General features: G+C 50.8%; 1 protein-coding gene across 1 annotated transcript; it reads right to left on the bottom strand.

Annotated features, from left to right (window-relative positions):
* Nucleotides 1-1094: 1094 nt before the first annotated feature.
* On the bottom strand, nt 1095-13198 carry LOC108522545 (zinc-alpha-2-glycoprotein-like). The gene is made up of 6 exons (XM_017862806.1): nt 13181-13198; nt 12947-13094; nt 6369-6629; nt 1876-1908; nt 1598-1628; nt 1095-1393 (listed from the first exon to the last, which is right to left on the bottom strand). Exons 1-5 carry the CDS (start codon nt 13196-13198, stop codon nt 1618-1620), a joined length of 471 nt encoding a protein of 156 aa, XP_017718295.1. The 3' UTR covers nt 1095-1393; nt 1598-1617.
* Between the last annotated feature and the right edge of the window lie 992 nt (nt 13199-14190).

Genomic DNA, 14190 nt, shown 5'->3' with positions numbered 1-14190 from the left:
AGAAGGCCAGGTCTGGACTGGGCACGCTGACCTCTGTCGATTTAAGTAAGGCTTCTCATTTCAGGCTCCAGGCTCGGCCGGCCCTGCCTGGGCTTGTCTGCTGGGGTCATTGGCTCTGCCTTCTGAGGGGATGGGTGTCCCGTGGCCAGCTGTCTTCATCTTGGTGGCATCCGTGAGTCTTTTAAGCCTTTTCCCCCACTCTGTCATGTTGCCTTTGTTCATGTGCCCATCTCCGTCTGTGTAGACTTTTTGAGCCTAATTGTATGCGTGCATTTCAATACCTGCCACAGATCTGCCTGAAGGTCTGCAAGGCAGTGGGGTTGGAGCTGTGTTCACTTCTCAGCCTTTAACTGCCCAAAAGGCAGGTAGATTACGGGGCCTGGTGTGGGTGGGAGGAACAAGCTTCGGAACAGGAGGAGGCCCCTCCCCAGCCATCTCAGTCCCCAGGACAGAACCATCACGGCACCTTTGTCATGCATCTCTCTGCTGTCTGCCAAGAAGACGGCCTCCCAGAGGAGGGGGAGGGGCAGGCCTGGGATTTGGCTGGAATCTCCACACCAGTGTTTCTCAGCTTGCCATCCTACAGGTTCCCCAAAAGCGCTCTCCCCAAGCCAGTCCAGAGAGTCCCTGCTGCCCATTTTCCTAGTGGCTCCTAAAACACCTTCCACAATTTCCCCACTCAACACCACCCACTTGTTTTTAGATTACAATTTGTACTGTGGGTGGTGTATTTCTGGCTTGGGCAAGAGGCCCATTCCAGAGAGGGATGCAGACAAGGGGTGGGTGCCTGGGTCCCTGGCTGCCTTGTGGCTGGATATGAGCCAGGTCAGGGGTCAGCCTCCTGCATGCCTAGAGTTCTAGCCGGCCCCCTCCTGGGGTGCCCAGGGTTGATGGGAGGTTGAGGCATGCTTTCCTTCCTTCTCACTGTCCTGTTAGGCCTGAAGGGTAGGTGGCTTCACTTCAGCCAAGGTCAGCTCTCCCAGGCCCAGACCAGTGCTGGGGACCACCGTTGGGCCTGGAGGAGACTGGAAACCAGGCTGAGTCATCAGAACTGGTCCCATGATTCCCTGGGTCTTAGAAAGTCACCATAAAAAGATACTTCACACACACCTTTATTATAATAGTACAATGTCAAAACCCTTCACAGAGCACTGCCAGGGGACCCAGGTGAGGCCCACCTCTCCCCACCAGGTGTGGCGGCTGGCATGGCTGGATGGGGAGAGGTGAGATGAGCAGCCTTGCTGCTGTCAGCCCAGTCTTCCCTTCCCCTCACTGGAAGATGGGGTGCTGTTTGGTTGAAAAAACAGCTGAAAAAACTCACTTGGGACCAATAGAGACTTGCTCTCGACCAGGTCTAGGAAACCACTTATTTTGACTTCTGAGGCCTGTCAATCTGAAGGCAAAAGAAAGGGAAGAAATGGAGGGCTGAGGGTTCAGGCTTGGCCCACTGTGGGAGATGATTTCTCTTAATAGTAATTTAGACAGACTCCTTTGCTCACTGTGGACCAAATCCCCTCTTCTCAACAATGGAACCTCCGATCTCCCCCATGAGACCTGCAAACTGAGGTCACCTTATCCCAAATCCAGACACTCTTACCTCAAATAGAGGAGTCAACTCTAGTTGCAGCCTATAGGGAGTCAGAGGTGAGAGCAAGAGGAGTGGGGAGGATTGGTTAAGAACAAACTAGGAGGTGCGGACCAGGTTCTAAGTCCTGGCTCTGACTCCCTGGCTAATGGCACCTCCCCGTCCTGTGCCTCAGTTTCCTCACCTAGTAAAGAGGATTTGGACTAAATGAACTCTAAATTTCCTTCCAACTCAGACATAAAATTGCTGCCCCACTCTCATATGCCCTCCCATCTACCCACCCCACTTACTTGACATGGGAATGTAGACTTTTCTCAGCACACCTGTGAAGAGAAATGGGGGTAGGAAAGCTGGAAGTGGTGTTCAATGAGAAGTTGGCACAGGCCTCCCTGTACCCCACCACCTACCTCCAAGCAGCCTTCCTGGGGAATCTGGCAGGTTTTCCCCTGAAGTTTGATCAAGAGATATAGGAGGAAGCCGGGAGCGGTAGCTCATGCCTATAATCCCAGCACTTTGGGAGGCTAAGGTGGGCGGATCACTTCAGGTCAGCAGTTCGAGACCAGACTAGCCAACATGGTGAAACCCTGTCTCTACTAAAAATACAAAAAAAATGGTGGTTTTTGTTTGTTTGTTTTGCATGTGGTGGTGCATGACTGTAATTCTGGCTACTCAGGAGGCTGAGATAGGAGAATCGCTTTAACCCAGGCAGCAGAGGCTACAGTGAGCTGAGATGGAGCCACTGCACTCAGCAACTGCACTGCCTGCGCAACAGAATGAGACTCTATCTCAAAAAAAAAAAAAAAAAAAAAAAAAAGAAAAGTAAAAAAGAGAGATAGGAGGAGTTTGAGAGCCCAGTTTTGATTTGGTTTTCATTGCTTGGGTGTTTATAAGAAACATACCTGGGCACGGTGGCTCATGCCTGTAATCCCAGCACTTTGGGAGGCCGAGGCGGGCGGATCACAAGGTCAGGAGTTCGAGACCAGGCTAGCCAACATGCTGAAACCCCGTCTCTACTAAAAATACAAAAATTAGCCAGGTGTGATGGTGGGCATCTGTAATCCCAGCTACTTGGAAGGTTGAGGCAGAAGAATTGCTTGAACCGGGAGGCGGAGGTTGCAGTGAGCCGAAATCCCACCATTGCACTCCAGCCTGGGCAACAACAGCGAAACTCCATCTCAAAAAAAAAAAAAAAAAGAAGAAAGAAACATACTTCAGGAAGTAAAACTTCTCATGGGTAAGATGAGGGAGGAAGGAGAGGGAGAGAGAGAGACAAAGACAGAGAGAGATGGAGAGAATGTATATGTATATTGGGAGAAGGCAACATAAGTCAGCTAGAGAGGAAACAGGACTCCTAACCCACTCCCCTCTCTTCATATTCCCTAGGCTGCTCTTCTTGAAATTTCTTTTCTCAAGCCCCAGCCTCCCAGAGAGACTGATGTCCAGTGATGCTTAAGGTTGCTTCCAGCTCTAATATTCTGAGCATACCTACTGTCCTGCCCTTTCTCCACTTCTTCCAGAGGAAGGCACCTGCAGCTCCCACAACAACCACTGCGGAAGCCAGAAGCTCACAGAAGATCCAGACTGGGGGGTGCTTCATGTGGGGAGGCTCTGAAAGGCAAGAGGGTATGTGGGTCTCTGTGAGACCAGCCGGGCTCCCTACCTTTGCTACATGCCTCCAAACCCCAGTTGCTCATCTGAGGTTACACAAAGACTCAGCATCAGCTTGGTGCGTCACCAGACAGGAGAACATATGCTCATGTCAAAGGGATCACAGCGGACTGCTGACTCTGAGCAGTGCCATGCCCCAGGGGGTAAGTGGCTTAGGGTTCCAGGGACTCGGGGGCTGGGGCAGCCCATCCCTCAGCTAAGTTAGCTGGACACTGGAGGATAGAAGTCAAGGGCCTAGCCGGGCGAGGTGGCGGGCGCCTGTAGTCCCAGCTACTAGGGAGGCTGAGGCAGGAGAATGGCATCAACCCAGGAGGCGGAGCTTGCAGTGAGCTGAGATCTGGCCACTGCACTCCAGCCTGGGCAACAGAGCGAGACTCTGTCTCAACAACAACAATAACAAAAAAAAAGAAGTCAAGGGCCTAGCATGTTGGGATGGCTTCTCTCCAGGGGCTTTGCAGAGAGTCCCATGCACCAAAGGGGCTAGTGGGACAGGGAAAAGTGGTGGCAAAGACCTCCTAGACAAACTGGCTGCCTCTGGTCTTATCAAGCTGCCACACATCCTCCACACCAGGACTTCAGGCACCATTCCACTGTGTTCCATGGTGACTATAGGTTATGCCCTACCCTGAGAGCCCTTGGGTGCTCAGCCCTGGGTCAGAACTTGAACACCAAGTGGGAAAAGGGCTGACCAAGCACGGGAGAGGAAAGGCAAGCAGAGTGGCTAGGACGGTCAGCAACAGAGCTATGTTCATTTAGGACATGGGTATTATTGTTTTGAAGGCTGGCTGAGGGGCCTGCACTCCATCCCTCCCACAGTGCCCTCAGCTCCTCCACCTTCCCCACACTGACCAGTCCACAACTATCAACTACCTACGGTGGGCCGTGGTCCCACCCCAGCTTTCAGGTATTTCCAGAGAGGGTAGATGCAGCTCTAGGTCAGGAAGGATTGTTTCCTTCCCTTCTCCCCTTCTGCAGCTCTGCTTGGTTCTGGCTGGCTTTTGCTGGAGTTGAAAGACTCAAGTGTGCTAAGAAGGAAGTCCTGGCCATCATAGTTGTAGTGCCAGTGTCCCCAGCTGCTCTGGTTCCTCAACAACTCACAGACCACTGTGGTCTGGAGGGTGTGTGACTCTGAAAACTCAAAACCCCAGAACTCCAAAGTTACAAGAGGGCAAAACGGTGGCTCTCTCCACCTCCACTCCTACCTCCTCCCAAAATGCCTGAAATTCCCTTCTCTGATAAACCCTCACTCATTCCCCAAGACATATCTTCTCTGTCATCCACATCCCCACTAAAGTCACGCTGCATCCACCCTCCCTCCCCTGCAGCAAGTGGCTCCCTCCCATGTACCCAGCATGCACTGTTCAGCCACATATACCCACCCACCCTCCTGAAGGCCCAGCACAGACAGCACTGTGTTTAAATCCCTGATCTACATGCCAGCTACTGGCTACATGGCAAATGTAATGGAATCTCTCCAAGCCTTGCTTTCTTCATTTGGCAACTGGACATAAGCATAGTCTCTACCACACAAGTAAGGATTACATGAGATAATCCTTGCCAGTGTTAATGTAGGACCTAACAATAAGAAATCAAGAACTAGTAGCTGCTATTGTAAGGTGTATTATTGGTAACAGCAAAATGAACAGCACTTACTAGGCTTAAATGTTTGCTCGGCCGGGCACGGTGGCTCACGCCTGTAATCCCAGCACTTTGGGAGGCCAAGGCGGGTGGATCACAAGGTCAGGAGATCGAGACCATCCTGGCTAACACAGTGAAACCCAGTCCTCTACTAAAAATTGGCAAAAAAATTAGCCCGGGCGTGGTGGCAGGCGCCTGTAGTCCCAGCTACTTGGGAGGCTGAGCAGGAGAAGGTGGTGAACCCAATGGAGGCGGAGCTTGCAGTGAGCCGAGATCATGCCCACTGCAAACTCCAACCTGGGCCCACAGCGCGGCGGCGACCTCCCGTTCCAAAAAAAAAAAAAAAAAAAAGTTTGCTCGATGAAAAAAATGATATTGGTTAGAAATATATTTTGCTCAGGTCACTAGGGTTCTTATTAACTACTGGTGGTGGCAGGAGGTGAATGTCAGAAAAAGGCCAGTTTTTCCCATTTCCTGGATTTGAGAAAGATGGATAAGATTTTTTCACCTGGCCGCGTGCGGTGGCTCACACCTGTAATTCCAGCACTTTGGGAGGCCCAGGCGGGCAGATCACGAGGTCAGGAGTTTGAGACCAGCCTGGCCAACATGGTGAAACCCCATCTTTACTAAAAATACAAAAATTAGCCAGGCATGTTGGTGTGCGCCTGTAATCCAAGCTACTTGGGAGGCTGAGGCAGGGGAATCGCTTGAACCTGGGAGGTGGAGTTTGCAGTGGGCCGAGATCGTGCCATTGCACTCCAGCCTGGGCAATAAAAGAAAAAAAAAAAAAAAAAAAAGACTATTTTCACCTGAAGGGAAGGCGTGAGAGCTTAAGGACAGTGGCTTATTTATTTATTTATTTGAGATGGAGTCTTGCTCTGTCGCTCAGCCTGGAGTGCAGTGGTGCTATCTCGGCTCACTGCAAGCTCTGCCTCCGGGTTCACGCCATTATCCTGTCTCAGCCTCCCCAACAGCTGGGACCATAGGTGCACACTGCCACACCCAGCTAATTTTTTGTATTTTTAGTAGAATGGGGTTCCACTGTGTTAGCCAGGATGGTCTCGATCTCCTGACCTTGTGATCTGCCTGCCTCAGCCTCCCAAAGTGCTGGGATTACAGGTGTAAACTACCGTGCCCGGTGACTGTGGGTTATTTCTTAGAGACCTATTCTTTGACTAGGGGAAAGGGTGAGGGTCTTATACTTCTGTCCTACTCTTGCTAATACCTAAGACCCAGTCCTTTTGGCACCACTGGGTACAGAAAACAAGGTCTGGGTCAGGGATGAATTCCCCAGGCAGGAGGAGACAGCATCAGGATCTCAGTGAAGCAGGGTGGTATCTGAGTGCCTAGCACAGTGCCCCACGCAGAGCTTATTGCATCTTAGCTGAACAATAACGAATGCAGCTGCACATCTTCAAGCCTATATTGAGCTCTTCTCTCTTTCCTGCCTCCTCCTGAGTCCCCCAAGCCTAATCACCTTGGCTCTGGTTGTTGTGTGCCATGATGCTCCTCAGGATGGTGACAAGGTGCTGGGCTCTGGCCTTCAGTCTGAGAACCAGCTTCTCCCAAGCTCTTAGGTCCCTAGCCTGAGCCCAGGATGTGCGGGGCTCTGCCCACCTGCCCTCCTTGCAGCACCATAAGAAAGGGTGGTCATCCAGATGGCCTGAGACTTCATAAGGGGCTTGCCCAGGGCGGGACTGGGAAAGAGCAACGAAGTCGTAGCGCAGAGAGTGGGTTGCTGAGGAAAAGAGAATGATGGGAAAGGGTTATTTTCCAACAGGAGTCTTGTCTGGGAGACACTGCACATGATGCCTATGTGGTGAGGCTGTGTGACTATTTTTTAGGGCACCAAAGGAGTGGGTAAGGGGAATGCAGACTGAACAATGGGAAGGGATCCTCTTGTCTCCCTGCAGGGTCTCATCTAGACTCATTGTTTTAAATAGTAATGACTCCCAAATCTCTACATCCCTGCTCTTCACGTCGGTATATCCAACTAACTACCTGTTGGTCATCTGCACCTAAGGTTCCATATGGCCTCAAATCTGACACATCCAAAACTGAGTATTTCCTCTTGGCCCTGGCCATGGAACAACCTGCCTGTCATCCTATACCCCTGCTGGGTGGCATCATCCTCTCACCTGCCTGCTTACTCAAGCCAGAACTGGGTTGAGGTGTGGGCAACTACCTCAGTGTAGCCTCCTGGTACAACAGCATGAAGCAATCTGAGAGGTCATGGAACAAAAAGGCTCATGGACCAAATTTAAATACTCAAATAACATAGTTTATTAAATAAATGTAAAACACATTCTGAGAAGCAGGAGCCAAGTGCTGGGTTGGGTCAACACACGGGAGAGGGTGCAAGTTGGGTGGAATGATCACACCAGCTGAACTGTGGGTCATGCAGTGTGCATCTGTCCCATCAAATTGAGACTTCATGAATCCTGAGTGCCTCATGTCTCACGTATTTAGGGTACTGTGAATATTTAGTGCCTATTCAGTCCTTCTGTCCCTTTCAATCTCTGTACACACGAATATGTTGTACTATCTACAGATGACTAATTTAGTTATCTATGTGTAACACTTCTTTTGAGTCCCCTCCAGCCTGTTTATTTTCCTGTCTTCTACAACAGAATTGGATGTTCCCAAACAGTCAGCAAATCTGGTGTTTATCCTAGAGTGCTGCCTCCCTTCACACCCCCTAGTTTCAAACAGTCACCAAGCCCTGCTGATTTTTAACTTCCTGTTTCTTGAATCTGGACATTCCTCTACCTCCACCAAACCAGCCCATAGTATAGTTTGCTTGGATTATAGCCAGAGTCTTTCTAACTGGTCTCTCTCCCTCCAGTCTTAAGCATCTAAAATCTGCCCTCCTTGATATAATCAGAGTGATCGACCCAGAAATACATATCAGACCGCATACCTCTCTCTGCTCCTCCTCTAAGGATTCCCCTTTTGTCCTCAGGATGGTTTCCAAGCTCCTTAGCAAGCTAAACAAGGACCCTTGAAGGCTGCTGTCTCCACCCTCATCTCCCGCCACACCCTGCCTTCACCTGACCCACTTGGAACAGGAAGGTTGGAGCACTTCTGTACTCCTCCTGCAGTTCCACCTCCCAGTGCCTTCCTGAGATGGTCCACTGGAGGGAAGACCCATCCTTCCCTTCTCCAAACACCACTTAAACCCTTTCATTAAACCCTTACCCTGGCCTCAAACCATCTACCACGCTGCTCTACTCCTTTATTTCAGAGATGGCTCTGACTTTCACTTAGAGGTGGTGGGCTAACCCTGACACTCACCCTACCACTTGTCTATGGCTGTGCTTCCCTCTTGGGGGCCATCTCTCTTCCTGTTCAGAGCTGATTCCTCCAACTCCCTTGATCCCTTGGTTATTCCCTCTATTCAGCAGGGAAGTCCTGAAAACCAGCTCTTGACAGAGGTAAAAGGGTACAGTGCAGTGCTCTCCAAGCTCCCAGGAGCCTGAGAATCACCTGGGCTGTTTCTCAGGCCTTTTCCCTTAAGAGCCTGACTCAGAAGGGTTGGGTCTAAAATTATTTACGTATGTGTGTATGTATGTATGTATTTAGACAGAGTCTTGGTCTGTCACTCAGGCTGGAGTAATTTTGTATTTTTAGTAGAGGCAGGGTTTCACCATGTTGGCCAGGCTGGTCTCGAACTCCTGACTCCTGACCTCAGGTGATCTGCCTGCCTAATTTTTTTTCTTTTTTTTGGGACAGAGTTTTGCTCTCGTTGCCCAGGCTGGAGTGCAATGGCACAATCTCGGCTCACCAAAACCTCTGTCCCCTGGTTCAAGCGATTCTCCTGCCTCAGCCTCCCAAGTAGCTGGGATTACAGGCATGCGCCACCACACCCAGCTAATTTTGCATTTTTAGTAGAGAGGGGGTTTCTCCATGTTGGTCAGACTGGTCTCGAAGTCCTGACCTCAGGTGATCCACCCACCTCAATAGGCATGTGCTACCACACCCAATTAATTTTTATATTTTTTGTAGAGTGGGGTTTTGCCATGTTGTCCAGGCTGGTCTCAAACTCCTGGGTTCAGGCAATCCACCCACTTCAGCCTCCCAAAAGTGCTGGAATTACAGGTGTGAGCCACTGTGCCAGCCTTTTTTTTTTTTTTTTTTTTTGGACAAGATCGGTTTCGTCGCAGGTGAGTGCAATGGGGTGGATTCAGCTCACTGTCAAACCTCCACTTCCCGGGTTCAAGTGATTCTCTTGCCGTCAGCCTTCCTGAGGAGCTGGGATTACAGCACGTGCCACCACAGGTCTGCTTATTGATGTTGTATTTGTAGGTAGAGATGGGGTTTCGCCATTTGGCCCAGGCTGGTCTTGAACTCTGTGACCGGTCGGGGTGGAGGTCCACCCTCTCTCGGCGCGCTCCCGAAAGTTGCGGGATTGACAGGCATGAGCCACGTGACCCAGCGCCTATATTTTTGTTTTTCAAAAATGGGGTCTTGGCCGGGCACAGTGGCTCACGCCTGTAATCTCAGCACTTTGGGAGGCCAAGGCGAGTGGATCATGAGGTCAAGAATTCGAGACCAGTCTGGACAACACGGTAAATCTCGTCTCTACTAAGGATACAAAATTTAGCCAGGCATGGTGGCACGCACCTCTAATCCCAGCTACTCAGGAGGCTGATGCAGGAGAATCACTTAAACTTGGGAGGAGGAGGTGGCAGTGAGCCGACATCACAATACTGAACTCCAGCCTGGGCAACAGAGTGAGACTCCGTCTCGAAGAAAAAAAAAAAACACAAAAATTAACTTGATTGAACCCGGGAGGCAGAGGTTGTAGTGAGCTGAGATTGCGCCATTGCACTCCAACCTCAGCGACAAGATTGAAACTCCGTCTCAAAAAAAAAAATAAATAAATAAAATACAAACATTAGCTGGGCATGGTGGTGTGTGCCTGTAATCCCAGCTATTTGGGAAGCTGAGGCAGGAGAATCGCTTGAACCTGGCAGGCAGAGGTTGCTGTGACTCTGGCCTGGGAGACAGAGTGAAAATCCATTTCAAAAACAAAACAAAACAAAAGATGGGGTCTTGTTTGCTACGTTGCCCATGCTGGAATGCAGAGGCACAATCATAGCTCACTGCAGCCTGGAACTCCTGGGATCAAGTGATCTTCACACCTCAGCCTCTTGAGTAGCTGGAACTGAAGGTACGTTCTACCATACCCAGCTCAAGAGACGGAGTCTGGCTCTGTCACCAGGCTGGAGTGCAGTGGGGCTATCTCGGCTCACTGCAACCTGTCTCCTAGGTTCAAGCGATTCCCCTGCCTCAGCCTCCCAAGTAGCTAGGATTACAGACATGCACCACTACCCCCAGCTAATATTTGTATATTTGGTAGAGATGGGGTTTCACCATGTTGGCCACGATGCCTTTGATCTCTTGAGCTCATGATCCGCCCACCTCGGCCTGCCAAAGTGTTGGGATTACAGGCGTGAGCCACCGCACTGGTCTTTTTTTTTTTTTTTTTTTTGAGACGGAGTCTTGCTCTATTGCCCAGGCTGGAGTGCAGTGGTGCCATCTCGGCTCACTGCAACTTCCTTCTCCTGGGTTCAAGCCATTCTCATGCCTTAGCCTGCCAAGTACTTGAGATTACAGGCACCAGCCACCGCACCCAGCTAATTGTTTTGGATTTTTAGTAGAGATGGGAGATGGAGTTTCACCATGTTGGCCACGCTGGTTTCAAACTCCTGACTTCAAGTGTTCTGTCCGCCTCGGCCTCCCAAAGTGCTAGGATTACAGGTGTGAGCCACCTCGTCCATTCAAGAATCTGTATTTTTTTTTTTTTTTTTTTTTTTGAGACAGAGTCACGCTCTGTCGCCCAGGCTGGAGTATGGTGGCGCAATCTCGGCTCACTGCAAGCTCTGCCTCCAGGGTTCAAGCGATTCTCCTACCTTAGCCTCCCGAGTAGCTGGGACTAGAAGCGCGTGACATTACAGCCTGGAAAATTTTTGTATTTTTAGTACAGACAGGGTTTCACAGTGTTAGCCAGGATGGTCTGGATCTCCTCATCTGGTGATCTGCCCGCCTCGGCCCCTGAAAGTGCTGGGATTACAGGTGTGCACCACCACACCTGGCTGATTTTTGTATTTTTAGTAGAGTCGGGGTTTCACCATGTTGGCCAGGCTGGTCTGGAATTCCTGACCTCAGGTGATCCTCCTGCTTCAGCCTCCCAAAGTGCTGGGATTACAGGCGTGAGCGACCAGGCCCAGCCAAGAATCTGATTTTTTGAATTTGGTTTTTTTGAGAGGGAGTTTCGGTCTTGTTACCCAGGCTGTAGTGCAATGGCGCAATCTCGGCTCACCGCAACCTCTGCCTCCCGGGTTCAAGTGATTCTCCTGCCTCAGCCTCCTGAATAGCTGGTATTACAGGCATGCACCACCACGCCCAGCTAATTTTTTTGTATTTTTAATAGAGACGGGGTTTCTCCACATTGGTCAGGCTGGTCTCGAATTCCCCACCTCAGGTAATCTGCCCTCCTCAGCCTCCTAAAAGTGTTGGGATTACAGGCGTGAGTGACCATGCCCAGCCAATAATCTACTTTTAACAAGCACCTCAGATGATTCTTTTAAGACATACTACCTTGGACAAGGTTTTCACTCTTTGGGCCTCACGTTCTTCATATATGAGAAAATTACACCAATCTCAGAGGATTAGAGGGCATACCAAAAAACACACCTGGTAGTTACGCTAAAATATATATATGTATTTTGTTGTTGTTTGTGTTTTGAGAAAAAAAACGGAGTCTCACTCTGTCGCCCAGGCTACAGTGTAGTGGTGCGATCTCGGCTCACTGCAAGCTCCGCCTTCTGGGTTCACACCATTCTCCTACCTCAGCCTCCCAAGTAGCTGCGACTACAGGTGCCCGCCACCGCGCCTGGCTAATTTTTTGTATTTTTAGTAGAGACCGGGTTTCACCGTGTTAGCCAGGATGGTCTCGATCTTCTGATCTCATGATCCTCCAGCTTCGGCCTCCCAAAGTCTATTCCAGGCGTGAGCCACCGCTCCCGGCCATGTTAAAATATATTTTTAAGTCCAGATTAAAAACCGCGATGAGGCGAAACCCCATCTCTACTAAAAAAATACAAAACTTAGCTGGGCCTGGTGGTGCATGCCTATAATCCCAGCCACTCAGGAGGCTGAGACAGGAGAATCGCTAGAACCTGGGAGGCGGAGGTTGTAGTGAGCTGAGATTGTGCCACAGAACTCCAGCCTGGTGACAGAATGAGACTCTGTCTCCAAATATATATATGTGTATGTATATATACACACACACGTATATGTGTATATATGTATATTTTTAACAAACATAGCTGCTATCATTGGCTTTTTTTTTTTTTTTTTTTTGAGACAGGGTCTCACTCTGTCACCCACGTTGAAGTGCAGTGGCACAATCATGAGGCCCACTGCAACCTCTGCCTCCCAGGCTCAAATGATCCTCCCACCTCAGCCTCCAGAGTAACTGGGACTACAGGCGTGCACCACCACGCCTGGCTAATTTTTTTTTATTTTCTGTATTGATAGGTTTTCGTCATGTTCCCCAGGCTGGTCTCAAACTCCTGCACTCAAGCAATCCTCGGCCCAGCTCGGCCTCCCAAAGTTCTAGGATTATAGGCATAAGGACCTCCTACAGCCAAGTTTAATCTTCAAGTGTGAGACATGGGACAATTACTTACCAGAGATAAGCAGTTTCGGAGGAAGCCCTACCTACCCGCTAAGCCTGACCTTATCATGCAACCTCCATCGCCCCAGACCTCCCTGGGCTCCAAAAAGCGCTCCCGAGGGGCCTCATGAAGGCCACAGTTTGGGGAAGGTTATGGCTCAGGGGAAGGGGAGAGGTGCTACGTAATTAAGTCCCCCTACGACTCAGCACCCGCGTAAGGCATCGTCAGGCCTCCAGTGGTGGTGGTGGCACCCGGCCTCAGTCTCCCCGGAGGGCTGGACTCTCGCTGCCAGGCTGCAGGGGTCAGACGTTATCCGGGAGGGGTACACTTAGTAGCAGGTATGGAGGGCGGAGCAGAGTCCCGCACTCACTGGCCTGACTTTCGGAACGAACCGTCACCAGCAAGGACAGCAGTAGGACGAGGGGCGGGTGCAAGAGGGTGGGCGGCCGGGGTTGGTGCTTCTCGCTCAGGTCCAGGTCCCCGGCCACCAGTCCCGTGGATATCACAGGCGGTGCTCCCTGCCAGCGTAGTTCGGCCCAGCTCCCAGCTGAACATACCGGGAGGCTCCCATTGGACCGGAGCTGCTATGGAGGCGGGACTTTACCTTTTTCTTGAATCCCATTGGGTTAAATCCAGTCCGACCAAGCGTCTCTCCTCAGCAGTGGGAGGGGTGATTGGGCTCACCCAAACTTAAGAATTTGGGGTTTGAGATCCGACTCGGTGGCTCACGCCTGTAATCCCAGCACTTTGTGGGGGCCGAAGCGGGCGGATCACCTGAGGTCAGGAGTAGGAGACCAGCCTGGCCAACAAGGAGAAACCCCGGGGCGCACCTGTAATCCCAGCTACTCGAGAGGCTGAGGCAGGAGAATCTCTTGAACCCGGGAGGCGGAGCTTGCAGTGAGCAGATATAGCTAGAGCCACTGCACTCCAGCCTGGCGACAGAGTGAGACTCCGTCTCAAAAAGAAAAAAGGAGAATTTGAGGTTTAAGTTGTCTCTCCTTGGTCGCTGTGGAGTCAAGTGTTTTATGTTCAGACATCTTCCTGCCCATTTTAAAATGTATTTATTTATTTATTTTATTTTATTTTATTTCTCTCTGTCGCCCAGGCTGGAATGCAGTGGTGCAATCTCAGGTCACTGCAACCTCCGCCTCCTGGGTTCAAGCGATTCTCCTGCCTCAGCCTCCCAAGTAACTGGTATTACAGGTGGTGCCACCGCGTCCAGCTAATTTTTTTTTTGAGACGAAGTCTCGCTTTGTCGCCTGGGCTGGAGTGCAGTGGCACGATCTCGGCTCACTGCAAGCTCCGCCTCCTGGGTTCACGCTATTCTCCTGCCTCAGCCTCCGAGTAGCTGGGACTACAGGCACGTACCACCATGCCCGGCTAATTTTGTATTTTAGTAGAGACGGGGTTTCACCGTGTTAGCCAGGATGGTCTCCATCTCCTGACCTCGTGATCCGTCCTCCTCGGCCTCCCAAAGTGCTGGGATTACAGGCGTGAGCCGCCGCGCCCGGCAGTAATTTACTTCTATAACAAACCTGCTCATGTAAAAGCTTTTCGGCCAGGCGCAGTGACTCACACCTGTAATCTCAGCACTTTGGGAGGCCGAGGTGGGNG

Source organism: Rhinopithecus bieti, unplaced genomic scaffold (assembly GCF_001698545.2).
Source record: "Rhinopithecus bieti isolate Rb0 unplaced genomic scaffold, ASM169854v2 scaffold_64503, whole genome shotgun sequence".
Lineage (NCBI taxonomy): Eukaryota > Metazoa > Chordata > Mammalia > Primates > Cercopithecidae > Rhinopithecus > Rhinopithecus bieti.
Note: the sequence above shows the minus strand (reverse complement) of the source record. Positions and strands in the feature narration are given on the sequence as shown.

What these genes read in the sequence shown, in the direction of transcription:
- LOC108522545 (XM_017862806.1), bottom strand. An exon ending in TCGTTCCGAAAGTCAGGCCA is followed by an intron (nt 6,630 to 12,946) that starts GTGAGTGCGGGA and finishes TCTTTTCCTCAG; the next exon opens with CAACCCACTCTCTGCGCTAC. An exon ending in ACACAACAACCAGAGCCAAG is followed by an intron (nt 1,909 to 6,368) that starts GTGATTAGGCTT and finishes TTCTCTTCACAG; the next exon opens with GTGTGCTGAGAAAAGTCTAC.